Source organism: Littorina saxatilis, linkage group LG11 (assembly GCF_037325665.1).
Source record: "Littorina saxatilis isolate snail1 linkage group LG11, US_GU_Lsax_2.0, whole genome shotgun sequence".
NCBI classification, from domain to species: Eukaryota; Metazoa; Mollusca; class Gastropoda; order Littorinimorpha; family Littorinidae; genus Littorina; species Littorina saxatilis.
The window spans coordinates 30,416,673-30,433,724 of NC_090255.1; the positions used below are offsets into that span (position 1 = coordinate 30,416,673).

The 17,052-nt window shown below is 42.4% G+C and overlaps 1 protein-coding gene across 2 annotated transcripts; it reads right to left on the minus strand.

The window, feature by feature from the left end:
* Positions 1–54: 54 nt before the first annotated feature.
* On the minus strand, positions 55–11,750 carry LOC138980241 (WAS/WASL-interacting protein family member 1-like). 2 transcript variants are annotated; one of them, XR_011460273.1, is made up of 4 exons: positions 11,439–11,750; positions 9,584–9,694; positions 1,726–7,427; positions 55–1,577 (listed from the first exon to the last, which is right to left on the minus strand). XR_011460273.1 is itself a non-coding variant. In XM_070353090.1 (3 exons), exons 1-3 carry the CDS (start codon positions 11,686–11,688, stop codon positions 7,342–7,344), a joined length of 447 nt encoding a protein of 148 aa, XP_070209191.1. In that variant the 5' UTR covers positions 11,689–11,750; the 3' UTR covers positions 55–7,341. The 2 variants fall into 2 exon arrangements, 1 of the variants encoding a protein (XP_070209191.1); XM_070353090.1 differs by having other exon boundaries at positions 55–7,427.
* Positions 11,751–17,052: the final 5,302 nt, after the last annotated feature.

Below are 17,052 nucleotides of genomic sequence, written 5' to 3' on the forward strand. Positions count from 1 at the left end.
GTTTACACCCACGTTAGACTGTGAGAGAGAGAATGGACACGTGGATATACCTCGAAATGTATACTTCGTTTAATTGTATCAACACATCAGCAACAAGTCAGTTTAAATGGAAGAAGCAAATGACAAGTAATCACTATTCACTTTTCAACAACTACAGGATTTATTTTTTTACTGCACCTTTAAACAAGCATTCGTTTCGGACTCGTTCAGTCATCTCTGTTACACACAAGACTCGTTCACATCAAAACACTTTCAAGGATTATGTCGTTCACACAACCTCACAAACATTCACATAAATGTACATATTCAAATCAGAAAGGAATAAACAATGGATATCAGTAAACGAAAAACAAACTAAAAAAACAAACATCATAAAAACGAATCCACATTAAAACCGAGCAACCAATTCGATCAATAAAAACCAAAAATCATCATAAGAGCACTTGCAAGTCTTTAACGTATGAAAGCAAACTTGTTTAACGGCCCACTTCGCCACACGAAAACGGTTCGCCTCACCGTCTCAGTCGGATCTGGTAAGGCGTTTACATGGGATAAGACCATCCCTCCACTTGGTCACATACCAACACATCAACACCTTGACAGCTTGCTGTGGTGAGCTGGGATTATTTTATGGATTGATTTAATAATAAATAATAATAATGGTGATTTCTATAGCGCTTTCGAGCACACAAAGCGCTTTACAAAAGCAATAACAACATCATTACCAGAATGACGCCATTGACGGAATAGAACACAATCATAAACACTTTACAACAAAAACCAAAAACAAAACATAGATGTTACAAAATCCAGAGGCTCTCACAGGAACGAACTCCCAGTATACACAACAATTATAATGCACACACACACACACACACCCACCCAGACATGTCCACACACACGCACACACACACACACACACACACACACACACACACACACACACACACACACACACACAGTAAACATTGTTCATCCGAAAGTGCACATTCACAGGGTCGCGACAACTACATCATCATAGAATGCTTCTCTGAAGAGGTGAGTCTTGAGATTTGCTTTGAAAGAAGGCAGAGATGGACTGAGACGTAGAGACAAAGGGAGTTTGTTCCAGATATGATCAGCTGCGACTGAAAGACAGCGGCCACCATGATCGTCCCTCTGATACTTAGGAGCTTTGACAAATTTATTTTGGGAGGCAGAACGGACAACCCTTTCAGGATTGTTTTTCTGCACGAGATCGGACAGGTACTGTGGAGCCGTGCCCGCGCCAATTTGATAGAAAATGCAGCAGATCTTGTATTTAATTCTTTGTTCCACTGGAAGCCAATGTAGCTGTTTCAGAAAAAGGCACCAGTACCTTTTACAACATTAATTCTTCAAACAAATACGACTGTGCGCAGAGATCACTAAGGCAGTTGATATTTGGTATGTAACCAAGTGGAGGGATGGTCTCATCCGATGTAAAAGCCTGACCAGATCTGAGTTGGCGAGGCGAACTGTTTCTTCGAGGCGGAGTGGGTCTTTGAGCAATACCGCCCATACGTTCTTTTCAGCAATATATAGAGAATACTACATGGCTTGCTGTGTCGTACCAGATTTACACAGTTTTTTTTTTATATATATTTAACTGCGAGCGAAAGCGAACTGTTCACTATTTGAAAAAGCAACGAGTGTAAATCTGGTACGACACAGCAAGCCATGTAGTATTCTGTTTATCCTACATACTGTACTTACGTGTATTTTACTGAAAATGTCTTGCAGTCGAGGCAGCTAACTTGAAGACGCTTGTTTTGGAACCTCGATCTATTCTAAAGCCTCGTGCAATCTATTACATCAAAGTACAGAAACGTCACTCTGAAAGTGTGGCGTGACGTGTTAGTTCTAAAAATTCATCGAGGGTAATTAGCAAGCGCAATTTTATTTTCTATAATGACGTTTGTCTTGGTGACTTCGGCATCATAAGCAGTGGAAAAACAGGTCCCTGCCAGACTTGCTTGACATGACCTCATTTACATGATATACACACGTGTGATTTGAACGATTATTATCTCACGAGTGTCTCTCTCATGTATGTAGGATAAATATACATATCTGCGTAGTGCATCCTATACGAATTCCTCTTGTGATAGTAACAACAGAATGTTGCTTTGAAGTTGTGTCAAACACACTTTATGAAAAAATTAAGAGATTGGACACAAACCTGTGTGAATATTTCAGGTCAGAAAGTAAACATTTGCTAAAGGGACGGTAGCTTATAGAAATGCGCACATTTACGTAAAATAATTCCATGATACGCATTCCATGAGTGTAACCACACTTATGAGCATTTACAGTGAATGGACGCGCGCACATGTTAGAGTAACTATGTTCATCATGTATCACGGCATCCGCTGACACAAAGATAAAAATGTGACCTTTTTTTAACAAAAAACGCACGCACGCACGCACGCACTCACTCACACTCACACACACACACACACACACACACACACACACACACACACACACACACACGTCTCGTACGCTTACAACATTCCTGAATCGTATTCAACTTTCATAATTTCTCAGTACTCATACTGTACTTATATATTCACTCACACCCATATTTGCCAAATCATTTCAAGATTGCACATTTCACATGTACAAACCCAATGTGCTTGAAACGTAAGCTCTTAGCACATATAAATCCCGTCAATGATTCTGGAATTTCTACATTACAAGGAGTCACATTATTGCTATTATCCATATATTTTTATAGGATGGTAATGCATAGTTAATCACTGTACAGAATGGTAAGGCATTGCTATTTACTTTGTAGGCAAGTAGCCTAAGGTCTACATAACTTACCAAAACATCTGTGTAGCTACCTACATGTTTCTAATTAAATTACAAGCAAAAAAGGATAGGAGTATATTAACTATTCACACAAGTGAATGAAATACTACTTCTATTAGGATAGGCTTCTGCTATTCATCAATTGACTTTGATAACGAACAAACTAACCACCGAACTAAATTCACAGAAAGAAAACAAGTCGCGTAAGGCGAAATTACTATATTTAGTCAAGCTTTGGAACTCACAGAATGAAACTGAACGCACTGCATTTTGTCACAATGACCGTAGTCCGCCGCTTGTGCAAAACGGAGTGAAACTGACGAGCCTGTTCAGCGCGGTAGTGGTTTCGCTGTGCTGCATAGCACGCTTTTCTGTACCTCTCTTCGTTTTAACTTTCTGAGCGTGTTTTTAATCCAAACATATCATATCTATATGTTTTTGGAATCAGGAACCAACAAGGAATAAGATGAAAGTGTTTTTAAATCGATTTCGGAAATTTAAGTTTGATCATAATTTTTATATTTTTAATTTTCAGAGCTTGTTTTTAATCCAAATAAAACATACTTATATGTTTTTGGAATCAGAAAATGATGAAGAATAAGATGAACGTAAATTTGGATCGTTTTATAAAAAAACATTTTAATTACAATTTTCAGATTATTAATGACTAAACAATTTTTAAGCCACCAAGCTGAAATGCAATACCGAAGTCCGGCCTTCGTCGAAGATTGCTTTACAAAAATGTCAATCAATTTGATTGAAAAATGAGGGTGTGACAGTGCCGACTCAACTTTTACAAAAAGCCGGAAATGACGTCATCAAAAGTATTTATCGAAAAAATGGAAAAAACATCCGGGGATATCATTCCCAGGAACTCTCATGTAAAATTTCATAAAGATCGATCCAGTAGTTTGGTCTGAATCGCTCTACACACACACGCACAGACAGACACGCACACACACACTAACACACACACACACACACACACACACACACACACACACACACACACACACACACACACTCCATGACCCTCGTCTCGATTCCCCCTCTATGTTAAAACATTTAGTCAAAACTTGACTAAATGTAAAAAGGAAGAAAAAGGGCAAAAAGAAGAGCAAAATATACTATTTCCTAACCGTTCTTCACTCTTTACCATGGGATTTAATATTTGCACTGAAGGCATTTAGTGCACTGTGTTGTATAACAAATTAAGTGTTAACTTCCTGCCTGCCCCATTTACACACTGAAAAGCACTCGTGATGGTTCGGAGAGTCATCCTGACACGATTCACATCCAGCTGCATTATTCTACATGTGTAACACCTCCCCCCCCCCCCCATTTGAAATCTCCAGCCCGTTAGTTGAACAATATTTTGTTCCCTGCACTGCATTGCTGATTCACAGACCTCTGGTGCACTGAAAAAGACACTACCCCATGCAAAGTAAAGTTTTTTGCTCCATTCATTACGGAAATTAATTTCCTTTCCAACACAAATAATTGGTTTCAATCGACTGACCACACTGACCCACATTCAAATGCACCTGCCGTGTGTTGTGTGTGCGTGTGTGTGTGTGTGCCTAAAACCTCTGAATGCATCCCCCCTTCCATCCAAACCAGACCCCCAACATTACCTCAGGAAGAGAATTGTTTTGAATTACTATTAATCCGTAAATTGATCGCTTCCTTGTACTCGTAGAGAGCATTCCTATTGGCTGTTAAAATAAGCAGCTTAAAGATCGAGAGTTTGACATTTGCCAACTAGTTAAGGAAAACTATGATTAAAAAAACCAAAAACTGATTAAAGACAACTCTCTCTCATACTCACACGCACGCAGATCATGTACAACCGCGCACACACATACACACACTGTGCGACCGGCGACAGACAGTTAAACACATACACACGTACACAAACACACACACGCTTTTTTATGTTTAGCTTAACCTCATCAGTCATACTCTCTTGACTAACTTAAAGCTTATACATGTACGCACGATCGGACGCGACCGAACAACGAAAGCTCTATCCAAGGATGTATGGCCAAGAAAAACAAGAAATTCCTCCGAGGTAGGAAAAACACCCCCGTTGGTCAAAGGGAAATAACCATTCTCACTGCCACCAACTGAGAAGGTTATTTCCCTTTGACCATGAATATGTCCCTCTATAAGTCCTTGTAGAATCTTAATCCACCAATAACTCCCTAACCGTGTGTTTGACTGGTCCCAATTTTTGTAAGGACCGTCTCAGGAATGTATAGAACCTGTTCACCAAGTTTGGTGACGATCGGTCCGTTCATTCTTGAGATCTATATGCGAACACAAACAAACAAACAAACACATGGAGCGAATCCTAATCTTAATCTTAATCCACCAATAACTCCCTAACCGTGTGTTTGACTGGTCCCAATTTTTGTAAGGACCGTCTCAGGAATGTATAGAACCTGTTCACCAAGTTTGGTGACGATCGGTCCTTTCATTCTTGAGATCTATATGCGAACACAAACAAACAAACACATGGAGCGAATCCTATACACACCCCTATACCGGGGGTGTAACAAACACATGGAGCGAATCCTATACACACCCCTATACCGGGGGTGTAAAAATCCAATCCACACAACTTGTAGCAATGTAGTCGCTGTCATTCTGTCAGTACCACACTACCCAGTCTGTTCTTCTAAAGGTTGTCATTACTTCACAAGAAATTAAAACCAGACACTTCTGTTCCTTGACAGTCGTGTGTGAAGCGTGATAGTTGTTTACACCCAGATCTTCGTTCTCCTACCCTTGGTTTGAGAGTACCTTGTGACCGTAGGATCCAACCAATCATTGTGAAAAATGCTGATCACAGCATCTCCTTCAGAAATGAAAATCACACACATACTCCGGCGATGTTTTTGGGGCATGCCAGAGACTGTTGAGTACTCTACAGTTTCTTACCGTGTAGACTTCTGATCGTGGTGTGTGTTTTGTAGACACTGTACGTATACACTGAATATGACAAACACGAATTTGTCTTCACAAGAAGGCCGTCGAATTGTCTAGTTGGAGTAACGAGTATACAGCTAAGCGAGCGACGACACCCTGGTATGACACACATTGGCCGAGCTTTGATGATCGAGAAATGCCAAGCCTTGTGTACCGAGTAGCAGAGTTGTGGTCACTTAGAATGCCATCACATTCGTGGGAAGGGCAGTCTTGTTGGCCGATAGCGGTAAGCGAGAATAACATGAGTCTTGATAACCGAGGGCAGCAGAGTGTTTAATTGGTAACCGAGAGTCGAACTTCTACTCTTGGTGACCGAAGGTGGCAGCGTATTGTTAACCAAGAGTAGAAGAGTCTTGGTTAACGAAGGTAGCAGCGTATTGGTAACCAAGAGTAGAAGAGTCTTGGTTAACGAAGGTAGCAGCGTATTGGTAACCAAGAGTAGAAGAGTCTTGGTTAACGAAGGTGACAGCGTATTGGTAACCAAGAGTAGAAGAGTCTTGGTTAACGAAGGTGGCAGCGTATTGGTAACCAAGAGTAGAAGAGTCTTGGTTAACGAAGGTGGCAGCGTATTGGTAACCAAGAGTAGAAGAGTCTTGGTTAACGAAGGTAGCAACGTCTTGGTAACCAAGAGTAGAAGAGTCTTAGTGACCGACAGTAGCAGCGTATTGGTAACCAAGAGTATAGAAGAGTGTGGATAACCGAGACAAAACGAAGTCTTGGTGTCCCATAGATACAGGGTCTTGTTATACCGAGGACGACTTCTTGCTGGCCGAGGGTGTCGAGCTCATCACAGTGTTGAGCGCAGCTGGGTACCTGTTACTGAGTGTAACGGCGTGTTGAAACTCTTAGAACTTGAGAGTAGCGGAGTCTTGGCAACCGATAGCAGAAGTGTCTCGGTAACCCACTGTAGCAGAGTCTTGGTGACCGTGACAGCCATCAAAGTCTTGGTAAGAAACACTAGCAGAGCCTTGATGACCAAGAGAAACAGTTTTGGCGACTAAATGCATCAGCCTTGTTTCCCCAAGAGCAGCGTCTTGGTAACCTACAGCAGCGTAGTCTTGGCAACCGATAGCAGAAGTGTCTCGGTAACCCACAGTAACAGAGTCTTGGTTACCGTGACAGCCATTTAAGTCTTGGTAATCCGGCAACACTAGAGGTGGTTTGCTGACTGACAGTAAGTGAGTCTTGGCGACGAAAATACGCAGCTTTGGTTCCCATGATAAGCGTTTTGAGGTGAGTCTTGGCAACCAAAAGAGGAAGAATTTTGGTGACCAAGACCACCGGGGTTTAGGCAATAAGACTAAGCGGAGTCTTGGCAAGCCTGGCCGCAGCGCAGTCTTGGTAAGCAAGCATAGCGTTCGTTATCTTCATCCCCTGGTTTTGCCGAAGTCCCAGAAATTATCTTCATCATCAACAACGAGAGTGCATGGCGTCGTGATCAGAAGATGGCTCCTCAGACGATCTACACAGTTGAAGAGTAGCTGGCCTGTATCGTACGGTCTTGTTTTCTGATGGTCAGAAACTCAACCTTGGGGGTGGGGGTGGAGGCGGTTGAGAAGGGGGGGAAGGAAGGGCCGTCCGTGCTTTGCGGCGTGCTGCGGCTGAAATAAAACACATTTTTGAACTTGAAACACGAACACACTTGCGTACACACTCGTACGTACGCGCACGCGAGCACGCACACACACACGCACGTGAGCGCGCACACAAGCATACTCTCTCTCACTCTCTCTCTCTCTCTCTCTCTCTCTCTCTCTCTCTCTCTCTCTCTCTCTCTCTCTCTCTCTCTCTCTCTTTTTTGCATATTTTTCGAATCAGACGCGATCTGGTACCCAAATCGCGAAATGAAAACTTGACATGTAACCTGTCACGATCATTACAAAGTTGTATCCCAACCCCCCAACACCCTTTTCACTATAAACTTTGTGTTTGTGTGAATAAACATTCTGACTTCTCTCTCTCTCTCTCTCTCTCTCTCTCTCTCTCTCTCTCTCTCTCTCTCTCTCTCTCTCTCTCTCTCTCTCTCTCTCTTTTCCAGTCTCTCCCCTTCTATCTGTCTCTTCCTCTGTCTGTCTGTCTGTCTCTCTGTCTCTCTCTCTGTCTCTCTCTGTCTGTCTCTCTCTCTCTCTCTCTCTCTCTTTCTCTCTCTTCTAAAAAGCACACTACAACGATTCGAAACCTACAGATATATAATTACATAATTAATTATCTGAAGTAGCAGTAGTTGTTGACTTAGCCCACGTGTCAAATGTATTTAAATTTGATTACGTTTGTACTAAGCCTTTGTTCATTGAAACCACAATAATCACATTTCAAAAGAAAATGTTAACGTGCTTACATACACAAAGGTGCTAGGTATCAGTTACAAAATTGAGACACTAGAATCATATATATATATCACAACATTTACCTCCCTTTTCTTGTAAACGACCATGCACAACGTATACCACCAGATGGCATCACATGTCTGTTTATTTAGCCTCTTACGTTGTGTTAAGGCATCTTTCCACTATAAATCGCAAACCAAAAACAAACTGCTTGACCGCTTATTTTGGCAGAGGGGGGATTTCGTGCTGAATTGATTGGCGGATTCCGAAAATAACTCTGTCGGGTTTGCATGAGTTGTGAAAGAGTAAATACCCTTGCTTTTACGGGGACAAACATTGGACGGACCAATCACTAGCGAGGGGTGTGTCGGACAAACATTGGCCGGACCAATCACTAGCGAGGGGTGTGTCGGACAAACATTGGACGGACCAATCACTAGCGAGGGGTGTGTCGGACAAACATTGGGACCAATCACTAGCGAGGGGTGTGTCGGACAAACATTGGGACCAATCACTAGCGAGGGGTGTGTCGGACAAACATTGGGACCAATCACTAGCGAGGGGTGTGTCGGACAAACATTGGACGGACCAATCACTAGCGAGGGGTGTGTCGGACAAACATTGGACGGACCAATCACTAGCGAGGGGTGTGTCTGAAACACGTGGACAGGAGCACGCGTGAATTTATTTGTCCCTACAAAAAGCAAGGGCGTTCACTCTTTCACAACCCATACAAACCCGACGGAGTTATTTCCGGACATCGTCTGTTTTGCAGGTATCAGTTAAGGGCAGATTATACCTGTGCAGTGGTGGCCTAGTGGTAAGGCGTCCGCCTTGTGATCGGGAGGTCGTGGGTTCAAACCCCGGCCGGGTCATACCTAAGACTTTAAAATTGGCAATCTAGTGGCTGCTCCGCCTGGCGTCTGGCATTATGGGGTTAGTGCTAGGACTGGTTGGTCCGGTGTCAGAATAATGTGACTGGGTGAGACATGAAGCCTGTGCTGCGACTTCTGTCTTGTGTGTGGCGCACGTTATATGTCAAAGCAGCACCGCCCTGATATGACCCTTCGTGGTCGGCTGGGCGTTAAGCAAACAAACAAACAAACCTGTGCAGACGACGCACTGCATAGTATTGATGCTGCGATAGGGATTATATGACGAGTACTTGGCCTGTTTTCCTTTCACGCAACGTGTGTCCTGCTGAAGTTACATAGGTGAGCGCCAGGCCTTAGGAATTTATTTTAGTCAGCAGCATAAAATCCCAGAATGCCAGAACGCAGATCTTTGCCATACATTTTGAAGTGGAAAGAAGGTCTAATCCCAAGGGGGGAATACTGACCAGATCTGTTTCGTTGTACATGATCGTCTACAGCGCAAAACATGATTTTCTAAATAAATGCCAAAGGATTGCATTGCAAAGTCGTACGTACAGGGTTGCGTGGTCTTTTCCAGCTGACTCGGGTATGTCTTCTTTCCATCAGTGAAGTGTTCGGGTGGCGGTAGAGAGGATACTGAGTGGAATCGGAACCTCGATTCAAATTCTGTGCACAAAATATCAAACAAGCATACTTATGCTTTCACCTCGAACATCGAATGAAATTATTCACATAAAATAAAAAAAAACTTGACTAAATGTAAGAAGGAGCAAAAGAGAAAAAGAAGACACAAAATGACAAAAAATTTAAATGCATTGATTTTTCTCTCAAATTTCGATTCAATTTCTACACACTAAATGACAACATGTTTACATTGATATGATTCCATATCAGACCTCGATTAAAATGCTTCACACAAAATGATAAACAGTTACACATTGGTATGCTTCTCCTTGAAAACTCGATTGAAATTCTTCGAACAAAAACATCTATACATGTATGGACATGGTTCCAAGTGAAACGCCCGACCACAGCCAACTAATACACGATTTTTTGAAATAACTCCGTCGGGTTTGTATGGTTTGTGGGAGAGTGACCTTTTCTTGCAAAACCTCGTACAAATATTGTAGGGGCCAATCGCCAGCGAGAGGTGGGCCGGGAACACGTGGAAAAACGCACGTGTTTTTGTCACACCTCTCAGTCGCAAAGTGATTGGCCAATCCAATGTTTGTACGAGGTTTTGCAAGGAAAGATCACTCTTCCACAAACCATACAAACCCGGCGGAGTTATTTAAGAAAATCGTCAATTCGAATGTAGACGTTGGGCTTCAGTTAGGCTATGCGAAATTGAGATCTTTAAGGGCTCAATCCTTCCCGTGTAAACACTTGGGCTCACCGTTTCAGATCTGGTCAGGCGTTTACATGGGAGAAGACCATCCCTCCACTTGGTCACATACCAAAAAGCAAATGCCAAACTGCTCTCTATGTGAACAGCGGGAATTTGTTGTTGAATTCTTTTTGCAAAAGCTACAAGTCGTCTTTTAAGAACATTAATTCGCATTATAGTTCCAACGCACACAAGCAAGCAGTCATTCTGTTCATTGTGTGTACATGTCCAAGTGGAGGGAGGGTCTTATCCAATGTAAAAGTTTGGCCAGTTCTGAGGTGGTCAGCCGAACTGTTTTCACGAGAAGGGGTGTGCCTTTAAGTCTGATGATGATGATGATGATGATGATGATGATGATGATGATGATGATGATGATGATGATGATGATGATGATGATGATGATGCCGCCGCCGACGACGATGATGATGCCGACGACCATGCCGACGACGACGCCGCCGACGATGATGATGATGCCGACGATGCCGCCGCCGCCGACGACGATGATGATGATGATGATGACGATGATAATGATGAACGGACTGGGTGGCCGAGTGGTAACGCACTTACGCTCGGAAGCGAGAGGTTGCGAGTTCGACCCTGGGTCAGGGCGTTAGCAATTTTCTCCCCCGTTTCCAAACCTAGGTGGTGGGTTCAAGTGCTAGTCTTTCGGATGAGACGAAAAACCGAGGTCCCTTCGTGTACACTACATTGGGGTGTGCACGTTAAAGATCCCACGATTGACAAAAGGGTCTTTCCTGGCAAAAGTGTATAGGCATAGATAAAAAAAAAAGTCCACCAAAATACCCGTGTGACTTGGAATAATAGGCCGTGAAAAGTAGGATATGCGCCGAAATGGCTGCGATCTGCTGGTCGATGTGAATGCGTGATGTATTGTGTAAAAAATTCCATCTCACACGGCATAAATAGATCCCTGCGCCTTGAGTCCGAGTCTGGAGATACGCGCGCGATATAAGACTTCATATATATATGATGATGACGGGCCTCCCTCTCCACATTACTTACCCCAAGAGGCGTCAGCCGTGGGCAGGGACCGGTAACGCCCCCGCGTGGTGACGTCATCGTTTGATGACGTATCCGTGACGTCAGTTGTGGGCAGAGATGCGTTCCGGTGTGGCGTAGGTGGTGGTAAGCGGGATGGCGGTGCTCCATTGGCACGAGGTTTGGATGATGTGGAGGGGCCAGGGGCACAGTTCGAGGGTATCGGGGGGAGCCCCCGCCGCGGGGGGAGGGGAGGGGGCTTTGCCAAACTCATCTTACCTCCCTTGTTGTAATTGGCTGCTTCGTCTGCTTTCACTGGAAAAAAATAAGTAGTCTAAGTGTTTTGTTAAACGTGTGTGTGTGTGTGTGTGTGTGTGTGTGTGTGTGTGTGTGTGTGTGTGTGTGTGTGTGTGTGTGTGTGTGTGTGTGTGTGTGTGTGTGTGTGTGTGTGTGTGTACGTATGTCTGTGTGTCTGTGTGTCTGTGTGTGTGTGTGTGTGAGGTAGAGAGAGAGAAAGACAGAGAGAGACGTAAAGTCAGACAGCCAGACAGACATTACAGGCAGAGGGTTGGGCTTGTCTCATCCCTCACCTATATGTTATAGCAAAAAACGTCAAATAACAAAAATGCCTTTCGTAATTTTCCGGGTGTGGGTAAAAGCATAGATACTTGTAATCTACTACCAAATGGTTAAATATATACACAACCAGACTTTGTGAGTCACGAAGCCCTCAAAGTCAAATAATCCTTGGGGAAAAAGAGGGACACTCAACAAGACAAGTTTATGGGCTGTTCGCGCTTTTAACAATTCAACAGGTATCATATTCCACATTCATGCACACTACCACCGAGACGTGAACAGTTAAACCTTTCTTTCTTTCTTTCTTTATTTGGTGTTTAACGTCGTTTTTAACCGTTCAAGGTTATATCGCGACGGGGAAAGGGGGGGATGGGATAGAGCCACTTGTTAATTATTTCTTGTTCACAAAAGCACTAATCAAAAATTTGCTCCAGGGGCTTGCAACGTAGTACAATTACCTTACTGGGAGAATGCAAGTTTCCAGTACAAAGGACTTAACATTTCTTACATACTGCTTGACTAAAATTTTTACAAACATTGACTCTATTCTATACAAGAAACACATAACGAGGGTAAAAGGAGAAACAGAATCCGTTAGTCGCCTCTTACGACATGCTTGGGAGCATCTGGTACATTCTTCCCCCTAACCCGCGGGGGGTACAGTTAAACCTAGGCAATGTTGAATTGTAGCCTTGTAACTTGTAAGGCAAGGCAAGGTAACATTTGTTTTACAAAAAAATCATTGGGCTATATGAATTGAAAAAGTACATTTAAAATTCAAAGCTCACAATCCAGTGTAGTGCCCTTATTGTTACATTTGATGGAAGTCACTTTTATCAAGGCAGAGAATAATTCTACTGAAATTAATTGACTGAATGAGCTCCTAAAGCCAAGGTAATTTGGTCATTTGTGTCTCTGGTAGAAGAAAACGCATACTGATTTCAGCCGCCATATTTTTCTCTCTTTGCTTGTCACTTTCGTTCTCGAAGTGGGGGCGCCGATGTAAGCCCCATGTAAATAAAACACATATGTACACTTCAATCCGTTAACTCGTATGTTAATTCAAATGTCCTGTTATGCTTACATGAGCAGGTTCGGCAAATTCACAGGCTTCGGTTGCGGTAGAAAAACGTCCCTGAATTTACAACGCCAAAGTTCAACATAACCTAAAACCTGCCCTGGCGCATGGCAACCTTCCCTTGATAACGACCACCCCAAAGCGGGACCCCCGAAGAGGTTCTCTCCTAAGTAATGTACCTTTCCATAACGACCACCTGTCTATCGACATCAGGGGCGGATCCAGGGGGGTTTCCGGAAACCTCCCCCTTAGCCTAAAAAAAAAAAAAAAAAAAAAGATTAAATAAATAAATTAAAAAACAGAGAAAAACTGATGGCTCAGATTGCACCAGATTGCTCCATTTTCCTTTTTTTTTATCAACATTTTTTTTGGGGGGGGGGGGCATGCCCCCTGACCCCCCCGAGGAGGTCCTCAACTTAACGCTTCGCGTCGTCGAATTGTCCCTTAAATAAATTCGGAAACACCCCCCTTGAAAATGATGTGATCCGCCCCTGGACATCACTTTTGGTTGGTTCCTTGAGTGGTCGTTACAGGCAGGTTCCACTGCAAGACGACGTGGTGGGACTAGACTATTGTGGCGCTTAGCTTGGGCGTATGTCAAAATAACCCCACCGACTTTTACAATAATACCAGGTTATCCGGGTTATTGTGGAAAGAGAGAATGCTTTATGTCCTACAGGCTAAATATTTCGCCTCTTAAGGACAAGATATGGATTATATGATTCGAGTTTTACGACCTCGCGGCTCAGTTTTGACGAGACACACAAGTGTATGCGTGTTTAGGTGGTATCAGACATCTGCACTGATGGCAGAATGACCAAGATCTTTTACTTTCCATTGTGGTGACACGGGGGTGGCCGGGACATGGCTTCCGTCTCTGGGTCTGCCCGAATTCGAACCTGCGACCTTCCGATCACAAGTCATGTGCTCTACCAACTGAGCTACCCCAGGTTATTGTAATCCGTGCGACCCTATTCATACTGCCGACCCTACTTTCCCGCTGTCGTACGGTTGAACAAGGATAATTAAAGTTTAATATGGTTCAAAGGAATTCCGGTAGTACATGTACACACACCCACGCTTACATCATTATTGCAATGTTGTGTAGGTTTAGTCTTTGTTCAAAAAAGAAGAGCAAAGAAAAAAGTGTGTCCGACATTTCAGCCCTATTAATTTATTTATTCATTTATTTATTTATTCACGCTGTTGTTGCTGTTTTTGCTGTTGCTGTTGTTGTAGTTGTTAATGCTGTTGTTGCTGTTGTTATAGTCGTTGTAGTTGTTGTTGTTGTAGTTGTAGTTGTAGTTGTTGTTGTTGTTGTTGTTGTTGTTGTTGTTGTTGTTAATGTTGTTGTTGTTGTTGTTGTTGTTGTTGTTGTTGTAGTTGTTAATGATGTTGTTGTTGTTGCTGTTGTTGTTGTTGTTGTTGTAGTAGTAGTTGTTAATGCTGTTGTTGTTTTTGTTGTTGTTGACTTTAACCACAACTATTTTTTCTCCCTTAACCCTGTACATCCGTAAACACTCAATCCCAAACAGTATTTGCGGAACTGACGCAAGAAACCGAATTGGGAAACACCGATCAACCTCAGAATTGAAATGATGACGGTATTTAACACTCTGAGGTAAACAAAACAAAACAAAAACAAAAAACACTCTTTTTCTCGGATTTTCTTATACTATTCTCACGTCTAAATACGGGTGTGACGAGTCTGTTAAGGCGATGTGTGGCACTAAAATTAAACTTGGAGAATACATGGAATAACCTAGTTTTCTTAGTAGTTATTGAAGTGACTTATAACATTGAATTAAAAATGTGCCGTCGCTATGGAAACAGCGCCATACTGGATTTTTAGGAAACGGTTTTACAGCGACATCATACATCAGAAATGCATGATATTTGGCACAAAGATACACATGACTTTTATCTACAATCATACAGAACGATATTTGTACTAAAGACTACAGTTGAATTTATATTAAATTTTGTAATAAGGATTAATGAATTTCTTACCGCATATTCATTAATCCTTATTTTTAAAATTAATATAAATATGTAGTCTTTTTTCAAAACATCGTTTCATATGATTGTAAATAAAAGTCATGTGTATCTTTGTGCCAATATGGCGCTGTTTAAGCCATTTCCCGTAGCAACGGTAGTCTATGTCCTGTAGTATTCACATATTTTTTTTTCTTCAACATTTTTTATTCAGGCATGCATGAATTAATTGTCAAACAATTCAAGGTACATAAATAGTATTCACATATTTTTCATTTCTTTTCATAAGTCACTTCAATAACTACCCAAAAAACTCAGTTATTCCATGTATTCTCCAAGTTGAATTTTGGTGATTTTAGTGCCTCACATCGCAATACTTCGAGATCAGAATTTGGCTTGAAGTGCACTCGTCCCAATTGGAATGAAAATGTCCTCGTGTTTCCATTGTCATTGTGGAGTTTTCAATGGGAAATCTGACCTGTCTCCAACTGGGAACACTTTCAGCGCGAGTTTCATGTCAATCCTTACCCTCTAGCCCCACCCCTCCCGACAACTCTGTTCTCATTGTTCTTGTTGTTGTTGGTGGTGCCGGTGTTGGTGTTGTTTGTAGTGTTGTTGTTGTTGTTGTTGGTGGTGGTGCCGGTGTTGGTGTTGTTTGTAGTGTTGTTGTTGTTGTTGTTGGTGGTGCCGGTGTTGGTGTTGTTTGTAGTGTTGTTGTTGTTGTTGTTGTTGCTGTTGGTGCTGGTGTTGGTGTTGTTTGTAGTGTTGTTGTTGTTGTTGTTGTTGGTGGTGGTGGTGGTGCTGGTGTTGGTGTTGTTTGTAGTGTTGTTGTTGTTGTTGTTGGTGGTGGTGCTGGTGTTGGTGTTGTTTGTAGTGTTGTTGTTGTTGTTGTTGTTGTTGGTGGTGGTGCTGGTGTTGGTGTTGTTTGTAGTGTTGTTGTTGCTGTTGTTGTTGTTGTTGTGGTGGTGCTGGTATTGTTGATGGTACGTGTTGGAGGTTTCGTTGGTTGATTTGGTGGTGTTGGTGTTGGTTGGTGGTGGTGTTTGCTATCTTCTTGTTCTTCTTATTTAGTTGTTGTTGTTATTGGGTTTTTTTGGGTTTTTTTTTGGGGGGGGGAGTAACGAGCCGGGGGAGTAACGAGCTGATCCTGTTGTTGTTGTTGTTGTTGTTGTTGTTTTTGTTGTTGTTGTTGTTGTTGTTGTTTTCACCATCTTCTTCTTCTTTTGTCCCTTCTTATCGGTGGGCGTATACAAGTTTGAAAGCCCTAACCTTACATGTATGCTGTGTGCAACGTTATTTTTCAGGACTGTGTGTGATTTACCAGTTCTATTTCTACGTCTCAATGCGGACATGACGGTTGTTTTGAGTAGCGACGGCAGCGTTGTGATTGTAAGTTTCGGAAATTGTGGGAAAAGGCACTCGACCCCGTCGGCATTTACTAACTTTGTATCCTGTTGTGTTCTATAGTACTCTATTTAATTTTACTTGTCCTTATGGGCTGAAGAAAATCTGAGCTGTTTTCATTTGGGGAATACCGCAGGGAAAATGTAATCCTACGCCCACCCATCCAACCCTAATGTTCTTGTCGTTGTTGTTGTTGTTGTTGTTGTTGTTGTTGTTGTTGTAGTTGTTGTTGTCGTTGTTGTTGTTGTCGTCGTTGTTGTTGTTGTTTTTGTTGCTATTGTTGTTATTATTGTTGTTGTTATTGGTGCTGTTGTTGTTATTATCATGGTTGATGTTGTTTTAATGGTTGTTGTTGTTAGGTCATAAGCATTTGTTTTCGTCATCTTACAAAATAATACAACTTTTATGCCATCAGAAGTGCTTGGTTTGGCTGTTTGGCTCACTTATACTAGATGAAGGTTTCTTTCACAGGGGCCAAGTGACAGCCACTCATTTTCAGCCCCCCCCCTCCCACTCTCACACACACACACAATATACACACACCCCACTCGATCCGACAAAAACCTAAGTCTTGAATTTAAA